Below are 22,145 nucleotides of genomic sequence, written 5' to 3' on the forward strand. Positions count from 1 at the left end.
GTACATTATTATGTACATTATTACCTTATAGCCTCTGAAAAAGAAGGAATGCTATTACAACAACGTCTGGGCTATCAGAACATATTCACAAAATAAAATGTAGTCTCATCAAAATCTGGAATAGATTTTAAAATTAAACACTTTAAAATGAAAAGTTTGCAATGAAATGTCACCTGAATTTTTCATAGATTCTTTCTTTACTAGGAATTGAAAATGAAACCTGCTTGACTCTTGAAAAATACAGAAAAACACTAAACACCACAGAAAAATGCAGACAGATTAAAATATAAATCACAGAAATTGCTAGTTCATACCTTAAGTTCCTCAGTTTGCTGCTTCACTGTCTCCAGATCTGTTCCGACAGGGGACATAGATGCTAACTTGCTGCCAGCAATGTCTACCCAGTCAAATATTGCCTGAAAATCACAGTATGAAACTGAAGCGTGAGCAGAGAAATAGTGCCATGTTTGGAAGTTGCATTAAGTAAAATATCAGAACTTTGCTTTACTCCATAGAACAATATTGCTGTGCTCTTTGAAAGAAAATAGCTTTCTTCAGTGAAGACTAGGTTTCTTTGCAATAAAAGGGATCTAATATTAAATGAAGTATTCCATGTAATGTTTACAAGAACGTACACACTGCAAGACCGAACTTCTATTAGCAGTTATATTCTGCCAGTACTACTCAAGCTGAGTAGTACTCTACTTCTTGAGTAAAATCAGCAATTTTTATGAGTACCCTGAAATGTAAATACAAGACAAACTCTGTTCTGCAGTCCTTTGGAGCAAAGGTGGAAGCTGGTCGCTGAATGATACACTTTAAATGGTGATTACAAACAAACTTCTTCTGAAGGATAATGTTACCTGTGTAAGTAACATGGAACATGACCCATTCAGTACATATTAGTGAAGGGCCTTAACACAGCTTGACTGACTCTCCATAGGATAACACAGTTATAACTTTAAAAAACAAATGCACACTCCCCAGTTCTGAGACTTTGTAGGCACTTCTTTTGCTCCTGATGTAATGCAGAACAACCTCAAGAATAGTCTACTTACAGATTAAGAACAGCTCACTCAACCTGGGTAACTGCACAGGGGAAAAAACAACTCTGCTAAGCCCTTTTCCTTCTGCCCGTTATCTGTGATTTATTACGGAGAAAGGCTTAGGACAGCCTGCTGCTATACAGCTCCTTGAGAAATGAAGTGCCCCCAAAAAGCTCAACAGGATGAGGCAGCTGCAGCTAACAATGTGCTCACAATACTTTTGATATTGTCTATTGAAATGAGCGTAACAAGGCATTTAAATACAGTTCTTTCACAAAGTACCAAGCTTATAGGATGTACAGTGTACAGCCACAGGAAACACAAAGCACTTAAACCAATGGCAACGTTCCTAATGTAACTCAACAAGTCAATCTTTTATGAATTGTATGAACATAAGAAAACTTGGGGAAAAATACGTAGTGAGGGTGCACTGAAAAACAAGCACATTGCACTATTATTAAGGAGTGTTCTGCTGCTCGATCTGCACTGAACACACAAGAAAGTCCCCTCAGTGTCATGTGAAACACTAATTTTAAAGAACCAAGACAGACAATAATTTCCCTGAGGAAAAAAAAAAATTTTTTTGCAAAATCTGACCATGTTTGGAACGTTTTCAAATATTTCACTCTTCTAGCCATTCACTGACAAAAGATATGACGCTTGCCACTCAGCCAAAATGTACAGAGAATACAAGAAACCACAAACCAAACAAAAAAAAAAAAACCACCACAAATACCCCACCACCAACACCTAAACCCCCCCCCAAAACCAAAACCACCACATCTAGAAAAAAAGGTATCTTAGAAAAAACTGCTGGAAAATTCACCTAGAGATTTAAAAAGCAAATACTCTTCTAACGTACTGTGATAGGACAAATCATACTAAGAATTAGTATAATGGTCAAGCCGCATTATGTTAATAATATTTTTTGCTGAAAATACTCAAACTTAAATATTTGACTTATAAAAGGGTAGAATAAAACTGAAGTTCTTTCACTGTCCTCCACTGAAAGAAAATAGCAGCAAGTGAGTATATGCACCTGTATTTGGTTCCTTTCAGATCAGGTAAATGTGTCACAACTTCAACTCACCTATCATATGAAGCACTGACTATCACAAGAAAGCATTAGCAGGATTACTGTGGATTTCTGTGGTATCAAAACACCTCTTCTCTTATCAATAAAAAAGGGGACATTAATTTTGATTCTAAACATAGTTCAATATATGAACAACTACATGAAGAAAGCAACAGAGATTCACTCTTTAATGCAAAACAAAACCAACCCAACAACCAAAAACCAAAACAAACCCAAACCCAACAAGCCAAACCAAACAAGAAAAAATATTTGCCTACTGAAGAAAATAGTTACTATAACCAGAGTGATACATGACTTGTCACCAAACCAATCATATGACCTCTTTTACTACAATCCCATTAAGTCCTATTGACTAAAGACTGAGTTTGGTATATCATACCATCTTACCTGCAGTCCATCTTGGTATTGAACAGCTGCCTGCATAGCTTCGACAAGCTTATCCACCCGTTCTTTCCATGTTTTGTTTAAGGCATCCCAGGCAGAATTCAGCTGCAAGTAAGTGCAATTTACTCCAACGGATGAAAGAATTTTACTGCTGTATAATGTGCATTCACGAATCATTCACTGATCAGTAACACCAATAAACTAAGCAAGAATAGTTTACATTCATTCCCTATTAACGCTCTTGTCCTCCCTATCACTGCACAGTTAGTTTCCTCCAGAATACACTAGAGGTTCTGGATTACAAAAGCTGTAAACTTCAATACTGATTATTGAATGCTTTTATTAGCATAGGGATTATAGTTAATACGGGAAATACTATTACTAACTCATTTGGAGTAGCACCATTATAAAAAAGGTATCTTAAAAGAAATGTACATTGCTGAACATTAGAGAAATTAAAAGTACTTTGTAGTCATCCAAACAGAATTGTCTCAGTTAAGATGTCTCACTTGGCATAACCCAGATGCATCTGAAATTTATGGCAGCATTTTTGCAACAGGTAAACATCTATCGTATTTATCAGTGGGAATTTTCTACAAAAAAAAAAGAAACCCTGTCTTTTAGAAAAATTCAAACCCATAAATCAATAAAATAAAATTATGCGTACATTCTAATCTAATCTGAGTCAAGGCTCATTTACCTGAAAAGCAAACGTTACTTTAACACAAGGGCTTCAAGGATATCTTTCTTTTGCCACAAAATTTTTATTTTCAAAGTTTGTTGGGGGCGGGGGGATATACCAATTTCAGCTGAACAAGCATCTAAAATAACAGATTTAAGCATCTGCATTTCCCATACCTCATCTATACTCTTGTTGACAATAGGTTTGTCAGGTTCTCCACAAGCAGCTCTAAGTTCAGAGCCAAGACTCACAACTGCTTCTAGTTCTTCTTGTAGTCCATCAATTTCTTCTTTAGCAGCCTACAAAGAGAAAAAAAATCCCACACTCGTAGTTAAATTTAATAATCTATGTACAGCTTGCTTTCAAGATAAAATGTGGCAGGATTCAACCTTTGCTTTCTTTGAAGTCACTTGGACTTACAATTGGATGCTTAAAACGTAAGCATCCTTTTGCAGTGTCGGAGTGAAATCAACTGACATCAGTCTAAATTATAACAATGGCTTACGATGTCATTTTGCATGAGAGAGAAAAAATAAACAGGAAGTTTTAGATCAGATTTCTTTAATCAGGGTGTTTTCTTTTTCAGAGGTTATCATTCAACCTTGAAATCTTAGTTAAAGATTTCATCAGCATAAATAATTACAGGCTTAGAGCATAATGCACCTGTACACCTTTCATTTAGATGTTACATATTACTCAGGGAATCTAAAGTATGTATAACTTTTAAAAGTCCTCAGTGACATGCTTATTAATACATGTTTATAAATATATGTAAATATAATGACAGGCACATGTTGTATGCTCATTGCAATTAAGCACTGATACATGTTATTTACCATAGACTCTTGAGATATTATAGTAAATTTCTATACAATTATCCCTCTTGGTCTCTAAAAAAAAAAAAAATTCTCCTGTGGTATTTCATAGTAATTCTGTCTTTTCTCTGCATACTGTCAGTAAAGCACTTCAAGTCAACAAAATGCCTTCCACTGACCTCAGCAGCTTCTTGCTGTTGTTTGACTACAGATGGGTCAACTCCAGGTCCCTCCAGTTCTCGAATGAAGTCCTGAGTATCTTTAATAGTTACTACGAGAGCCATATGATCACACCAAAACTTTTCAGCTAGTTCCATTACATCCAACAATTTGGCCTCCCTTTCTTCAGTCAAGGTCTGGATGTCTTCCCAAATGAGGACCATTTGGTCCAGTTTATCTTGAACAGCTAAACAACAAAGGAACTAGATGACTACCTTGGCAAACAATTCTTGGTCATAAATCTCTCTACAGTTCTACAGCAGAAACACATGCGTACATTTTAAAATTTAGACACTAAAATTGTTTCTTTACAGGACTTCTTATGTTAAATGGAATCAACCAACATGGCCTTTAAAAATAAAACAAAGGTCATATTCACAATGAATTCTTTTAAACGAATGATTTGCTTTTATAAATCTTTAGCAGCTCCTCCAGAGAACATGATCCCCAGACTAATGGTCATGAGAAATGAAGATTTTTATATGCTGCAGCTTGCTGCATTTCCAATACATGAAACTTTCCTCAGTCTACTACCTTTAGCAGATATATCCTTATCAGCTCCTTCTGAGCGAGCAATCATTTCCTCCCCTCTCTGTTTAAGTGTCTCATACACCGGCTGAAGTTTTTCCAGATCCACTGACACATTCTTATTTTCACTGATTTGCTCTTTAATCTTCTCAACCTCTGCTGAGATCGAAGGTGGCTGCCTCAGACGTTCAACAATGCGTTTCAGACTCTCAAGAGTTGGATCTATCTTGTCATGAAACTAGGAGGGTGGTAAAGGACAGAAAAAAATGGCAGAGAAAATAGAAGAAAGCAACTGAAAAATGGCATCTGAAATTCTCTTGGAAAAACATACTTTAAAATTAACATATTTAACATCTCTATCCAACATAAGTATGTGCAATTTGTGATATCCCCCTTCACGGTTCTTCCCCTCTTTTAATATCTACATTACAAAACTGACCTTGCAAAATGGTACTTCCTCTCAGATTTAAGAATTTTACTATGAAGTCTGGATTCAGCCCTGCGACATTCCCTCTGAAGATACTACACATATGGCAGAATCTACTTGCATTTAGTCCTGCGTAATTCATACAGTAGTTTGTACCGTATTTTGGAGAGCCATGGCTTTCTGATTTCATCATTTTAGAAGATATTTACCTTACTATTAAGCACATACATTTTCATATCAGGACCAACACATGGGCATATAACCACCAATTAAGATTCGATATGTCAGGTCATTCCAAAAGACATTCGTTAGTGCCCAGGTGATGCTTGTTAGTGCAATAAAGGTACATTACTTTCTGCAACTAAAAGCACACAACTGCATGCATCATGTTCACTGATGTTTGACTGAGCCCAGGTAGGTGCCCAGAAACTCAGTTACAGCTATCTTAACATAGTTCATCGTTTGGTCCAGGTTCGAAGTTAGCCTTTGCTGTATGCTTTTGGATCCACAGAGATTCCTAAAAATATCTCACCACCATGCCCCTTTCAAATTACAGAAATTAATAAACTGGGTGCATTTATTCATCCTCCAGGATCTACAAAAAGCACTCTTTATTACACTTGGGAAAGGTGCTATAAAGAGCACAGCAAAACAAGATCACCTTATGTGAACAAATAGCTACACCCTTTCTATTCAAAGGAATATAGGCAATACAAATGTAATTACTTTTTCCCACCATACAACCCACTTCAAATCAGACTCTGTGACTAATGTTATGGACTCTGTTTTTGTTAGAAGTGTGAATATCATACAAGCCAGCAAAATGTGTTATGAAAGATAAGTAGTCTTCCCACGTTCAAGACTTCTGAAAAACTGATTGTGGCAACAAAACCTTACAAAAGTAATAAAAACTAACATTTATTTGGCAATATTCCGGTCTAATTATAGGACATATATATTACACTTTAAAATTGTCAGTGCATTCAGTGGGCTCCCTTGTACTCTTCAATGAATGAGACAAGGTGTTTTAGAACTTAAAAGGAAGAAAATGCAAGTCATTACAACCTCTCATTCTGGCTGTGTATTTTATGTCCTGCCTTTGATACACAATGCAATTTAATATAATTTAAAGCCTGAAGAGTTAAATAATTATACTTCCAGGACTGTCTAGACAAACATTGACATAGCCATCACAGTACAGAGTCCTGATAACATATATTTACCTATCTTAATAAAAAAAGGAAATTATATAAAACTACGTTCTGGGCGTTACAATGTTTTGCTTTGCCATCTGCATATACATTTATGTATATAAAATGAACCTTAAGGATTTCCTCAACATCTGATTATATCCTTGCTGCTACCAAAGAATGCATTTTTATTCTTGCTTTCTGCACTTAGCCAGCACAACATGTTTACATTTATTACATACAAAGCAGGGAGTTGAATGCTAAGTAAATACCTTGATTTTCAAATGTGCAGCTCCCAATAGGGGAGGTCTAAGTGATAAACAAAACCACTGAATCTCAATAATCAGGCATCTTTTAGAGGTGCAAATAAGGAAGGTGTTTGGAATGACTTATATTATTGTCTATAACCAGTTCAAAAGCAGGATGATATCTGATGCCACTTTTTTCCCCTTAGCTTCTTAAACTCAGTCTGCAGGGGTTAGGAATATGACAAAAATTATTTAGCATGTAGACTCAATGAGAACTTTAAGGTGTATTTCTTCATTTAGTATTTTAGTTCTAAGGAGAATATAGCACTTAATTTCCAGCGAAGAGAGAAAAAGGGGAATTTCCCACAAAAACAGCAGTACAGAACAAAATATTTTTATTCAGGTTTTTGTATGGGGTCACGGACAGAGTTTTACCGCATTCTTTTCTGAATTTGGGGTTTAGTAGAAGAATTTCAGTTTGGGTTTAATGACAATTAACCCAATATTTCTAAGTCCCTAGAACGTGATACCTAACAATACTCTGTCAAGGTTCATTGCATAGGCTGATGAACTTAAGATATACAGCTTTTATAGACTTGATCCAAATTTTATGCTTATGATGACATTTTGTGAGGTCTAACTTTGCTCGCAGTACTGTTATGTAACAGATTAAGCATATGTTATATTTAATTCTTGTGGGTCTGCAACAAAGACCAAATGCTACTACCACTGCCAAACTACCCTCTAGTTCTATTGGTAACGGACTGTAACTGAAGCTGCCAAGTTTGAGATATAAGTGTACTCGAATTAACTGATCTATAGTGACATCCCTATACAAATGAGTCATCAGCTAGTAACAGACCAGCGAGAGAAAATGGAATAAAGTGAAAATAAAATCCCACATTTTTAGACCAAATATTCTTTTCTTTACTTCAAAATTAAGAAGCAGTAACATTTTTCAACTGCAGTGTTCATAATACTAACCAATATATAAAACGATAACCCCTTGAGAAATAGAAAAATCAATGCCATAAGCACTGATATGAACATTCACAGGCCATTAGGTTGAAAAATACGGATAGAACAGCAGTTTAGTCTTGATATATACATGTAAGATTACAATGTCCGTGCATCTTTCCATTTGAATGAATCCAATTATACTTTAAACTTAAATTGATACCTGGGTACACTGAGAAATGGCTTCATCCAGTGCCAGTGCTCGCTTTTTGACATCTTCCTTAATTTTACCGTAAAGAGTGTCAGCTGCCACATATTTCTCTTGGATAGAAAAACCTTCTCCTGGGCTTAGCTCCAGCAACTGAGGCCCAGTTTTGTTCATCTTATCTATATGAGGCTTGTGCTCAGCGATCAGCTCACGCAGTTGCTATAACAAACGAAACAACTTATCAGTTTCTTACGCTTGCACCACCACATTACAGCTGTCCACACTTCTCACACATCCAGCTGGCAAGAAATTCTAAACAAATACCCTTCATCCAAATGCAAAGCACAAATAATATCAAATAAAGTTAGTGACTGCTCTGCCAGTGACGGCTCCCATTCCAACACTGAGCTATCTGGGCATAAAACATCACAATTAGAGATGTGCCAGAAAGGTCCATGCAATACTCTTGTAGGACATACGACTACAGGTAAAATATAAGATGCTAACTATGCATATGATGCTGGCAACAGACACTCCCAATCATATTTAGTACCCATAATGACAGAAATGGCAAATAATATTTCAGACGTGCATACCACCACCATGTATACACTTTTCATGTTGGTGTTTGTTGCTTGCTGAAAAGCCTTCCATTGAAGAACATCACAGAAAGAGGTACTGGCTTTGCAGAAATATTAATTCAAAGTATCCTTGATTTAAGAAGAGGAAACTAGCACGAGGAAGGGTCAAAGAAATCAGTGAAAAGGACAAAAGGACAAGGAAGACTCATCAGTAGAGACCTATCAACCTGTCACTATCAGCTGTCTCCCCTCTGGCTGCAAGACCCCTCTGTCTTCACAACAGCACTATTACTTAACTGACAAAGTTTAACAAGTGATTAATAAGTAAATTAAATTTTATCTCAGCTGTCTACTCCCTCTCATCATCCATCCCCAAAGCCAGTCAAAACTGTGCAGAAGAACGTGCAGAGGCTTGGGGAGGTGAAAGGTCACAAGGTGTTTCCAACTTGCCTAAGGATTTTAGTTTTGTTTACTTGCACCCATAGATCTGACATATGGGAAAGGTTTTTTGTGGGAGTAGCCCAATCCTTCCCTCCAGTTTTACTTGTTTTCTCAGCTCATTCCTCCCTTTTCAGAAAAATCCCACTGTCTTGTGAGGCACTGTCCCCTCAGTGCTGTGAACTCTGTGTGTTTCTACGCTGCAGACCCTGTGCAGGAACATGAGAGGCACATGTTCTGTTCCTCACAGCTCAGTTTGTTTAAATTAATGAAGACACAGAAAAGAGTCTATATCATTCTCAGTGTAAATAAATCCTCTTCTCTTCAACTAAGGTCCTTCCCTTAAAAAGAAATCCTGATACTGGCTTGCTTACTTGCTCCTTCCCCAGAGCAACAGAGGCTGAGAAGATTGAAAAGACAGTGACCATAACTCTCCACAGTCCCTGATGATTAAATGGCAATGAAAATACAAAAAATCCTGACTCTAGCTACTTACTGAGAACATAACTCTATTTGTATACCTTGCAACAAGAAAAATACTGTTGAAACTAAAAACAGTTTGAAAGTTGTTAGAAAATAATTTTGTGTTTTATTTTTGTACACAAATAGATGATTTGACACAAGCCTACAAGAATGCACGTTTCTGGGTCCAAACCTTATGCTAGTACTCTGCCCACAGCTCAGTTCAAACCAAACTGACTGCATGTTACTCACTCAGAATCAACTCTATGAATTCCATGACTCGGAACGAAGATAGTCATCAGTAAATGTGTCAGAACAGAAATGGAAGTGAATATAGAAAACTTTTCAATTCACATTCAGAACCTTTTTTTTTTTTTTTTTTTTTTTAAAGTAGATCAGTAAATGATTTGGTCTTCTCCATGATCTACTGTTAGGCAAACAATTCCAGTAAATAGGCATTTCAGATCAGATTACGTGTTAAAATTGCCTGACATTAATCTTCTACTTAACAAACAAATCTCAGCTAACGGCATAGCCCAAGGAAAATGCAAAAACAGAAGCTCATCTGAAGGGCCTCTCATGCAAGCAGAATGATGAAAGTAGATGAGGAACAATCCTGTAAGTAAAGCAAGCATGATTTGGTTCATGGTGACTAATCAAGATGGTCTGTAAAGCTCATGTTGATATATCTAGTCTTAACAGAGCATGTTTGTTCATTGTGGACGTAATAGGAAGACAAATGAGTGAACCCAGTGTTTACCAGTCCATAAGGGTGGGACATCTTCATTAACTGGTCTCAAAGTAAACAAGAGTTTGAAGCCAGGGTTCATCCTATTTAACTTGAGTCACTTAATTGAGGCAGCTAAAATAAAAAAAACCTAGTTACTCTGTGCTCAGTAGGGAGAGACAGGTGTCTCCAGTAGTCATATGGGCTTTGCAGGTGCCAAAACCTGCAGGTTTTTAACCTCGGTGGGACACATCTGTTTCCATGTGATACTAGCAGCCATATATGAAATGCACTGATTTCTATACTAGCTGATTATTTCTCCATGTAAGAAAGCCCATATGGTGCCCAGCCTACAACACTGTTGCCTCTATTTTGTGATGTTATAGTAAACAATTATTTCTTATAATTATTACGTAACAAACATACTTGACATGACAAATGATTACGGGATTGGCTGGAACCCAAGCATTCAATTCTTGGTCCTCTAATTGTCTGTCTTCCTGGCTCAGCTAGGTTTAGTTCCAATGACACCAGCAAAACAAAAGCCAAATTTTTTACATGTACAAAAAATGAACATATGTGCGTATTTGTATACAGACTGTACACAAAGGCAGCATTTCACTTACAGCATGCTGACAGCAGGTATTCCAGTTCTTTAGATAGCCATGTTTTACCTTCTTTTGTTTGCTACAACACACCACGTCTGTTCTTCCTGTTTATGGGTTTGGTTTGTTCCAGTACTGACATTAATGTGTACTTTTAAATATACTTAACTATTAACTTTTGCGTGCTCAGTTGTCTCACTACAATAGCAATTTTTTCCCCTTTAGCCCTCTTTTATGCTTGTACGTTGTTTGCTGCCTTCCCCAGAGAATCTTGTTTGCATACATAGTTTGGGAAACGGTAGAGGCATGATTGAAAATGTATTTATTTTGCACTATTATTTTCAATAATTCATTTTTCAACAGAAGTATAGCTGTCTGGGGTTTCAGCATTTAGCAGAGTACACCACAGTTCTAAAGCAGAATACTACTTGGCTTTTGAAAATTAGTTTGTCAGACCTGGCAAAATGCTTACCCTATGCTCTTCCTGTTGTTGCTTTAAAGTTTCATATTCAAGGGCTGGTGCAGGAAGCTGAGAGATGATCATTTCTGTTTCAGTTAACCATGGCCAAAGCTCTTCATATGTCTCCCAGAACTGGTTAACCAGGGACTGAGCCCGTTCCAGCTGGAGGTTTCTCTCAGAGTTCATTTGACAGACTGCATCATATTTCTGTAAGAGGCTTTCCATTTTTTTCTGTAAAATAATATGAACAAAAAATAGCAATTGTTTTTTTTCCACATCTATTGCCTTCATTTCTAAACTATCTTTGATAATTATAGCATCAAAACACAGAGAATCAAATTTTAGTTTTGATAATGTTCCTACACTATCAGTGTTTAAGGTAGGCGGAATAAATATTGCAGAAGATCAGAATTTGGTAGAGTACTTTCAAAGTAATTGCAACATATTTAATGATATTGATATTTACAAATAACACTTTATTCATAAGGCTTCTAGTGAAGCTGCTAATGATTTGACTGCAGTTCCTAGCCTCACTCCCTTACTGAAGATGCTTATCTTCAGTGACACTTGGCAGAAACTTGGCAGAAGTTTTCCACAGCATTTCTGAATTGAAGCATCACGAACACACACATTTTTGGTTTTTTTTAAACCTAGCAAGAGAATAGGGTATACTGTTGTGCTTGTAGCTTACAAACTTGCAACAGAAACCACAAAATACTACTTCCCAGGTTAGCATACATTAATTAACAAGGATATGTTGCCACTATGATAGAACTAGAAGGTTTCAACATTCCAAATCTACTGTATTTGGGCAAGTAACAATAAGAGAAAGTATCCACTAGCTATACATTTTTCCTGTGGAAGACTGCCCATGTTATCATTTTTATGAAATATTATATGTGACAATGAACATAAACACTAGCCTTGGAAAAACTAGACATATAAGCAAGCCATTGAACGTGAAGTAAAGAATCTTTTTTGGCAGAACAAGCTATCCTTTCATTTGTTATGTCTTGCATGTAAATTAAGTATAGAGATGCTATCCAAAGGACAAAACATAGCCTAACACACAGATATACAGTATTTCTGACAAATACAAATATTGAATAGAAATTCTCATAAAACCGCTTTTCCTTGTGACTCCAGTTTCATCGACAGAACATCTCATCTATTTTAAATTCACTTAAGAGCAAATCAAATTTATTCAGAGATCCGGCAGCAGAGCACAATTAGTGAAGTATTGTTGTTCAAGGAGGGTGGTCACTGGAAGGACTAAATTTACACAGCATATCCAGTCTCACTGTAATTTAGCAAAAACCCACCCCACAACTAACACATTCTTATATGCCAACACAAAAAAATCTATATATACATACAGCCCCAACATCAGGCGCCCTCTATGTGCGTAACAACCAAAGGCATAAGAATGACTTTCAAGGGCTGTGTTAGTCAACAGGATGGAATAATCTTGGCAAGTACGGTCTACACTGAGATCAGCAGAAATGAAAGTGAAGGTCCGTACTGAGGTGCACAGCCACTGAACCCAGCACAGAAATACACACGCCCAGAGCATCACTGACCCAAGAGAACTGGGGAAGATAAACAGCCAGGTTCCACACACACCACACCAGATGACTAATACCTATTCACTCAATCGTCCACTGGCTAAAATACTATTTACCATGAACAAAGATGATAAATGGGGCTCCAAATGAGTGTCAGGCAAGTACACAGTATTTGCTCTTTGAACATCCTCAAGGAAGGAGAGTGATACACAACAGCATTTCTTCTAGTATTACAACCCTCAGACTAGAAGTGGCTGTAATTAATGCTTTTTCATTAGTATTTCAAAAAGACACTGTAGAAATCCTTCTACTTACATACTGTCTGCGTATCTACTGCTGTAGCTGCAATTTAAGGAACTTTACCTTTATGGTCTGTTTTTCTTCTTCAGTGCACGTGCTCATAATCTTATCCCCAGATTTAACAAGTTCATCTATAGTATCTTTGTGCCTCAAAATCTCCATGGTAAAAGCCTTGAAACATAATAAAAATTGGTCAGAAAAAAAAGATTAGAGTACATAGAGCAAAACCTATTTTTGAAGTGCGTTATGATGGACTGAAAATTAAATCATGCCAGTACATTTTCTAGATGGAGAGTGTGCCGGCCAATAATTAACATGACAGTTGGAAATGCATTTCTTTTACCTTTTGAACTTGTAGCTGAGCCGTGGTCTGGTCTTGCTCAAGCCTAATATCACCCAGAGACATCAGTTTCTTTTCTGTTTCTGCAATCCAGGCAAATTCAGCATCAGCTGCTTGATCAAACTAAATGAAGGAGACATGATTTAGTTCAACAGCTCTATAGACATGAAATTACAATGATTCTTTCTAAAATTTTAGAGAAGGTTAAAAAGCATACTTTTGAATTGCTAGAAAAATAGCGGCTCACTTTCCATATGAAGTTTTTACATAAATGAAATACAAAGCCCAAAATGGTTCTGACGGATTGCAATAGAAGCAGCTTAATTCATAAGCGTGACAAAGCAACAGAAGCAAATACATTTTTCCAGAGCCTACAGCTCTCTACAGACATAAGAAAATAAAAAGGGTTATAATTCCAGAATTTTAACTAGACTGTTCATTTTAATTTTATTTTACCTTCACATGTCTCTTCCATCCCTATGTTCATTATTACTGCTAGTGCTGCAATTGTCCTAAGAAACAGTTGTTTGATGTTTTCCTTTTAATCTTAAGAGCTGCTTTGGTATTAAATGATAAAGGCAAAACAATCACAATTCAGCAAAGTCAGCAGAAAAACCTCACTGAGTTTAGAGAAGACAGGATTTCATCCAAAACTAGACCTTGGATTAAATGTGAAAATTCTTAGGGGCATCTGGGTACAGCCAGTCCTTTTTCTAAAAGATTAACGTTTGACTACCATTGGTCAATACTTAATTTCTGAAACATTTACCTCAAAGCACTACAGTAATGAGAGGATTTAAAGGATCTATGTCTTACTGATTTGTGAAGGAGAGCATAAGATCCTGAAAAGAAGCATGTGGGGTTTTAATTCTTCTGAAAAGTGAGACCAAATTGGAGTAAATAAATAAATCATAGATTCTTTCTTCAGCTCAAGTTTATAGGCATGTATCTTAGCACACACACGTTACAGTACTCAACAGAGGCAGCTTTGAGCTTAAGCCATTGAGATATATTACATGGGATGATCAGATGCACAAAACAGTCATCGCAGAAACTACTAAGAACTGATTTATGTATTTATTTAAAGTGCTGACACCCACTACAGTTAGCTGAACGTTAATCATGGTTCTGAGCTATTGTTAAGGTGTATCAGGACATTTTACGTCAGAACCTGCTACTTGTGTTGTTGATACCCACACTTCCCTCAGAAGTCTCTTTCTGACCACTCTTGTCTTTTAAATCTGCTGGTCTGTGCCTTTGTGGCTGAAGACCATGACAACCTTGCTCCTGTAATGTAGCTGGAGTTCACTTTAGCCACTGAATCAGTCTTGTCTCAGTAGTTAATCATGAGTCACACAAGAACAAAAGAAGCAGTCCTGAGATTTCGTTCTTTATGAGTCAACCTTTTTCTGCCTTTATAATCCATTCGTTACATGAAAGAGAGCACCAACATTCTTTTTCACTACGCGTCATTTCTCATTTAAAGTAACAGAAACTAAGTTTTGTCCTAAATATGGTGACTTCCTAATAGAAAGGTATGTTCTGAAACAATCAGTACTGTGAACATTAGCACGAAGCACATGCACCAGTTAACTGCTAACTCCTGGCTTTGGAAACCGCAGTTCACAACCGAGCTCTTCAGAAGCCCACCTATTTATGATCCAAATGAAGGAAACGTAGAAGGTGATTTCAAATGTGTGAGATGTACAAGTTAACTGCAGTGTGACTTCCTGATACCAAATATCCATGGGTAGGTAATATTGAGCAAATATTTAACAGAAATAACAAAATCAAGGCATGGCAGTGAAACTTCTAGGCTACAGAGCATCGAGGAAGGACAGGACTCTAAGCTCCATTTACTGAGGGTAGAGGACTTCCAATTTGAGATAGTCAAGTATAACATTAAGGAATAAAAAGCACAAAATTGGTACTCTCTGCACCCAAAATTGGAAGTGTTTTCTTCCCATTATGCATGACAGTTATTTATGAGCCCTGAACTACACTTTAGTCACTATAAAATCATCTATTTCATCCCCATCCGGTTTAACCAAGCATAGTTCATTGTGGTAGATTTTCTTCTAACCAGGAATGACTGACTTCTGAATATGATGACATTGTGATTTACTCTGAATGCTTTCTAAACCACCATCTATGGCCACTTTAGAGTGAAGAACAAGTAAACCAAAAGTAGCATATCACCTTCTGTTTCTATGTAGCACTCCTTCACGAGGACCAATACATTCAGTATTGACAAATGAAGATTAAAACGTAGCTAAATTTATCTCTAGGATAATTCTATCCATCTGGGAGCATTTTGCCCAGGTAGTTAAAAAACAGGACACTGCATTAGTCTATTAAGCCTTCCAGCTTCCATTTACAACATGAAACAATGTTTACCTGTTCATATAGTTTACTGCATTTCTCACCTTGGCCCAGTAACGTCTACCACGAACCCCACACTGCTGCCATCAAACCCTCATGTTCTTAGGGACTTAGTCCTCCGCCCAAAACTTTTTAATGTACAGGCACTTGTTCAAGTTGCCACAAGGTAATCTTACAGAGCACTAGCTTCTCCAAAAATATTTTTCATTTTGCATAGTCTTTCTCTAAGCTAACTGGAAAGTAGCTTACCCTTCACTGGAAGTGTGTTAAGCCACTTGATATTTATCATAGGATATAATGTATAGGAGTATGTCATGGTGATGTGAGTTGGGCTGAAGTGGAGGCTAGGGGTATGCAGGACTAGGGTGCAGCTCTGGACCTTTCACACCTGGATCTGAATCTGCTGAACTTGTACTAGGGGATGCAACATACTCATGGAATTCAGCAAAGTTCAAAAAGAGCTAACATATACTCGCCTATCTTACCTTATCACTCACTAAAATAATCACCCTTCATTTTTGAGGATTTGGTTAACAAAACAAGGTAATATTCATAGCAAACCTGTAACACTCCAACTGAAAAAGAGATATTGGCAGCATACGAAAGGATTCAAGTGGCTTCAGAAGCGGTTGGAACTGAAGCACAGCTGCTCCTGGCACCCCGACTGCCGGTGTCAGGCTGGATGTTCAAAGGGAGAGTCCCCTCTACACATCAATGCAACTGATGCTATGTGGAGTAAATGGGTTGCATTGATCACCCAGCGGGCTCGAGTAGGAAACCCCAGTCGCCCAGGAATCTTGGAATTGATCACGGACTGGCAAGAAAGGAAAGATTTTGGAATATCACCAGAGGAGGAGGTGACACGTGCTGAAGAAGCCCCACTGTATAACAAACTGCCAGAAGATGAGAAGCAGTATGCCCTGTTCAATGATGGGTCCTGTCATCTTGCGGGAAAGCATCAGAGATGGAAGGCTGCTGTATGGAGCCCTACATGACAAGTAGCAGAAACTGCTGAAGGAGAAGGTGAATCGAGCCAGTTTGCAGAGGTAAAAGCCATCCATCTGGCCTTAGACATTGCTGAATGGGAAGTGGCCGGTGCTCTATCTCTATACTGACTCATGGATGGTGGCAAATGCCCTGTGGGGCTCCCTACAGCAGTGGAAGCAGAACAACTGGCAGCGCAGAGGCAAACCCATCTGGGCTGCTGCATCATAGCAATATATTGCTGCCCGGGTAGAGAACTTGTCTATATAAAGTATATAAAAAGTATGTCATGTGAACACTTATGCCCCCAGGAGTAAGGCCACTGAAGGCTGCTAAGACTGAGGTGGCTGAGGTGGATCTGGACTGGCAACATAAGGGTGAATTATTTATAGCTTAGTGGGCCCACGACACCTCAGGCCATCAAGGGAGAGATGCAACATACAGGTGGACTCGTGATCGACAGGTGGACTTGACCATGGATGCTATTGCACAGGTTATCCACGAACGTGAAACGTGTGCTGCAATCAAGCAAGTGAAGCAGGTTAAGCCTCTGTGGTATGGGGGACAATGGCTGAAGTATAAATATGGGGAGGCCTGGCAAATTGACTTTATCGCACTCCCACAAACCCGCCAAGGCAAGTGCCATGTGCTTACAATGGTGGAAGCAACCACCAGCTGGCTGGAAACATAACCCGTGCCCCATGCAACCGCCTGGAACACTATCCTGGGTCTTGAAAAACAAGTCTTATGGTGACATGGCACCCCAGAGAGAATTGAGTCAGACAACAGTAGACACCTGGGCCAAAGAACACAGCATTGATTGGGTGTATCACATCACCTGTCAGGCACCAGCCTCTGGGAAAATCAAATGGTACAATGGACTGTTTAAGACTACACTGAGAGCAATGGGGGGATGGACATTTAACCACTGGGATACACATTTAGCAAAAGCCACCTGGTTAGTCAACACGAGGGGATCTGCCAGTTGAGCTGGCCCTGCCCAATCAGAACCCTTATGTACTGTGGAAGCGGATAGAGTCCCTGTAGTGTATGTAAAAACTATGCTGGAAAAACCAGTCTGTGTTATTCCCATTTCAGGCAAAGGCAAACCCATCTGTGGGATTGGTTTTGCTCAAGGACCTGGGTGCACTTGGTGGTTGATGCGGGAGGATGAAGAAGTCCTATGTGTGCCTCAAGAGGATTTGATTTTGGATGAGAGCAGCCAATGATTTGAGTTGTATGAGGTTAATTACTATATAATACTCTATGTCATCACTCCTATGGTTGCTATATGCCATATCAATAGTGTTACAGTAGGAGACACCCACATTAATGAAGAATGAACTTTGGTAGAACTGGACAAGCACAGTGGTGATGGAACCAGAAATGGCTTCAGCATGCAACAATCCAACACCATGCACACCATCTCTCCTGCCCTGGAAGACTGTTATGACAGATGGAGCCTGAAGTCATGGGCTAAATGAACTCAAACATTTTAGAGGAATGGCCCATAGACTAAGTGAATTATATCTATATGTGTGTGCGCGTGCGTATCTCTCTCTCTTAAAACACAGGGGAAGTAGTGATGATTAACTGGAATGTACTAGAAAGCGTAGAAACAGGGCATGACATAGATGGCATAGAATAAAGGGTGGATACTGTCCTGGTTTTGGCCGAGATAAAGTTAATTTTCTTTCCAGTAGCTGGCATAGTGCTGCGTTTTAGATTTAGGATGAGAATAATGTTGATAACATCCTCATGTTTCAGTTGTTGCTAAGCAGTCAAGGACTTTTCAGCTTGTGATACTGGCCTACCAACAAGATGACTGGAGGCACACAAGAAACTGGGAGGGGACACAGCCAAGACAGCCGACCCATACTGGCCAAGGGATATTCCATACCATATGATGTCATGCTCAGCATATAAACTGAGGGGAGTTGGCCAGGATGCAGCCACTGTTCTCGGGGACAGGCTGGGCATCAGTCGGATGGTGGTGAGCAATTGTTTTTAATTTGCATCACTTGTCTTTTTTGGGTTTTATTTCTCGATTTTTTTTATTTTTTCCTTTTCATTACAAATTATTATTTCAAATATTAAACTGTTTTTATCTCAACCCAGAAGTGTCCTTACTTTTCTTCTTCTGATTCTCTCTGCCATCCCATTGGAGGGGGGGCAGAGGCGGTGGACGGAATGGAGGGATGAGCAAACAGCTGTGTGGTGCTTAGTTGCCGGCTGGGGCTAAACCATGACAAAATAAGTTATTTTTAACCTAATTTACAAGGAGATCTGAATTACTGCCAGCCTCTTTTAGTTGGCTTTCAGCAAATGTTGAAAATATCACAGATGCTTTCTGCTTGTCCTGTTACAACTGTTTATGGGAACTATTAGCAGGAACAGAAACCTCCACCAATATTTTTATGCCTGAACTGTAAGCAGACGCTGGAAAATTGTGTTTCCACAATGCATTTATAAGCAAGCTTAAATACGGGTCTATTTAGTGATGAAATTAGAACACCAGTTCTCGGGGTGTGCCCATATATATACCTCTGTGCATGTACAGAAACCTCCACTTATTTAATAACTCAAATTTTGAGCCCCAACAAGAAAAGCATTGTGGATACGAATAAAAGCAATTGTTATTTAACTCCTCTACTACAGCTTGAACAAGATGATCCAGCTTTTAATTGTGGAAAGTACAGAGGAGCTAGACAATCAGCTGATGCTAAAAGGTGTGGCAACCCTAGTGATTTCAGTGTTGCATCCAGTAAAATAGGCTGGGGATCTGGACCATATTTTACTTGACACACCATGATCTACAAAAGACGTGAGCCATTCGGTTCCTATGCAAACTCCCACTTGAGGAGCCGCAAGATAGTTACAGCAATTTTAGCTACAAGACTGATGTTTCTGTCAACAAAAAGGCAGACAACCACAACAGTGTCCAGATTAGCTGAGTTCTGGCATTCATATCTGAACAGAGGAGTCCCACTTCATTCAAACAGGCCTTTTGCTGCTCAAACACAACAAACTTCTGGCAACATTATTAAAGAACATCTTTTGTTCAGGTAGACCTGGCCAGAGACACTTATTGCCCAAAGAAGAGTTTTCAGTACCTGCTGGGATCTCAGGATGGCAGCATCAATCTCATCCACCTTCTGAGAGATTGTGTCACTCACTAATCTGTAACGTTCATTGTCCTCCGTTATCATCTTGTCGAGCCCCTCTCTGGCCCTCCATGGCACCAGCTCGAGGAAGGCACTGCCAACTTCATTCAGAGTGTCCAGTAAGGCTTTGTTGTTCTTTGCTTCTTTTTTCAACTCCTGAAAAACGCCATTTAAAGTAAGCATGCCAGCATACAAGCTGAACACACACAGCTTGCGCGTTATTTTTTTTATTCTTTCAACTACTCCCTGAGTCAAGAACTGACTTGTTTTTCCCACAAACCAAAGGGATAAATTAGCACACATATTTTCAGCTCAGTTGTATTTGCTTTTTGATACTGTAAGTTGTTTGACAGAAAACTGAGAATTTTCTGTTGAATGTATCTTAAATATATTTCTCCAGTCAGTATGACAGTCTGAAACTCTTTCTAATTTTGTAAGACTTGCTAGTACTTAATGAAGCAACGAAAGAAAATATAACTTAATGGATATTCTTTGCAACCTGCAGCTCCATAAGGAACTAAATCACCAGCAAGTGAAATCTGGCATGCAATAAAACAAGATGTGATGAATTCAAATGATTTCTTAAATGAGCAATGACTGGATTAAATTCCAATCAAATCATCACACAATGCTTCAGAAGAGTTTCTACCTGTACAGAAACCCCCACCAGTTTCATTTCTTTTTACATATAGAAGAAATTTAATGAAAATATTCTTTTTAGCTTCCCTCCCCAACATTGTCTGCACCATCCAGTTTATACTACAATTTTTCTTTTGAAATAAATATTGTTAAACAAGATTAGCAACATATATTTTAAATTCTGACTCTTTTTATACTTACAGGGTTATCCATGTCACAGCTAAAGAACCAAAATAACTTTGGTTGACAAACAGTTATGAGTTTTCCCAGAATTAGGTAGCTGCTTGAATAAAAAGGAAATGTTGTGCTTCTCTTGAGCTAAAAATAAACCTCAGCCCAATTTCGTAAGTGAATATAATGGATGACGCTGGAAAGTGAGTTTGATTCTTAACTACTGTTACATTTAATCAAATGATCCGATGCCAAAATCTGTTATTCACAAAAACAACTTCATGCCAAACATAAGTTAACACAAAACCTAGCTGAATCACACGGCAATTAATAATCCACAGGTTCTAAAACCTACTTTTTGTCTTTCTTGTACTTGGCTTAATTCTTCACCCTTTGGTATTTGAGTTTCATATGAGAGTAACTCCACCTCCACTTCATCAAGCCATTTGCAGAGTTCCTCATGAGTCGAGTGCAGTTGACCAGCAAGCTGCAAAGCCTGCTCTAAGGTCTTGGATACATCAGAACTCAGTTTTGTAATGTCTTTGTACCTCACTTTAATGCCTTCCAGTTTATCTTGAATTATTACAACTTCATCACCTAAAATATCAGAGGGATGTTATTGCCTGTGATCACAAATATTTAAAAACCAAACCAAAACAAAAACACCCAAATCCCAACCCCCACCTATTACAGAAATCTCAGTATTTAATTTCTAAAATGACCCAAACAAGATGACAAGGTCAATCCTCTACTGTTGTAAATCATCCTACCATCACTAAAGTCCAGACAGCTACGAAGTTCACCTCAGCTGAGGATCCGTCCATCTGTCTTTTTTCTGCTTTACTGGATTATTAGAAAGTAAGGAATATTTTAACACAAATGTTCTTTAAAAAGATCCACCCTTAAAAAGTATTGTGGGTTTAATAAAGGTCAAAAAATAAAGAAAATACTATTATAAAAGGGTTATTAAAAATGTGAAGGAAAAAATGCAACAAAACACTAACTAGATTTTCAATTACAGTAATAACTGACATCGCTATACACCCTGACTACTACCCACTTGAAACACAACTCAAAAGGCTAAAGTGAAAACAACCTACTGACATTTATTAGTGTATATTCAGATTTCATTATAGACTATGCATAATGTCTAAGTCTGGAACAGAAAAGGATCCCCCCTGCCCCCAACCATATGTGTGTCTTAAAGAGTTCAAGAACTTTAGAAGTACTGGAAAATCCGGACAGATGTTGATCTACAGAACAGACACGTTGTGTACAACTGGAATGCAACTTTTCCCACAGTATTAACTCCAGTGGACGAAGCTTTCCTCTTGCAGTAAAAGGTAGTCTAATATCTCGTTCATCTGTGGATGCCTCCAGGGAATTGACTGCGTCCACTGCCAAACAGCCCTCCGTTATGAGTAATGTCCATAACTTGCTATTAGGAATGGAATGCAGGTTGACTAAAATAATTTTCCACTAAAAATAATAAAGGATCCAAGGGCCAAATTCTCTACTGGCAAAAGA

At 38.1% G+C, this 22,145-nt stretch overlaps 1 protein-coding gene across 7 annotated transcripts in view; it reads right to left on the minus strand.

The window, feature by feature from the left end:
* Positions 1 to 22,145, minus strand: part of DST (dystonin) — a 316,847-nt gene that overhangs the window by 47,945 nt on the left and 246,757 nt on the right. For all 7 annotated transcript variants that reach the window (XM_075087012.1, XM_075087006.1, XM_075087009.1 and 4 more), the window contains 11 exons: positions 20,974 to 21,215; positions 19,758 to 19,964; positions 13,282 to 13,401; positions 13,002 to 13,109; positions 11,086 to 11,304; positions 7,816 to 8,019; positions 4,777 to 5,008; positions 4,203 to 4,429; positions 3,385 to 3,507; positions 2,530 to 2,631; positions 315 to 416 (listed from right to left, as the gene is read on the minus strand). In XM_075087012.1, the coding sequence (XP_074943113.1) occupies positions 315 to 416; positions 2,530 to 2,631; positions 3,385 to 3,507; positions 4,203 to 4,429; positions 4,777 to 5,008; positions 7,816 to 8,019; positions 11,086 to 11,304; positions 13,002 to 13,109; positions 13,282 to 13,401; positions 19,758 to 19,964; positions 20,974 to 21,215 (1,886 nt within the window). The remainder of the gene's footprint in view (positions 1 to 314; positions 417 to 2,529; positions 2,632 to 3,384; positions 3,508 to 4,202; positions 4,430 to 4,776; positions 5,009 to 7,815; positions 8,020 to 11,085; positions 11,305 to 13,001; positions 13,110 to 13,281; positions 13,402 to 19,757; positions 19,965 to 20,973; positions 21,216 to 22,145) is intronic.

This window comes from Phalacrocorax aristotelis, chromosome 3 (genome assembly GCF_949628215.1).
Source record: "Phalacrocorax aristotelis chromosome 3, bGulAri2.1, whole genome shotgun sequence".
Taxonomy (NCBI): domain Eukaryota; kingdom Metazoa; phylum Chordata; class Aves; order Suliformes; family Phalacrocoracidae; genus Phalacrocorax; species Phalacrocorax aristotelis.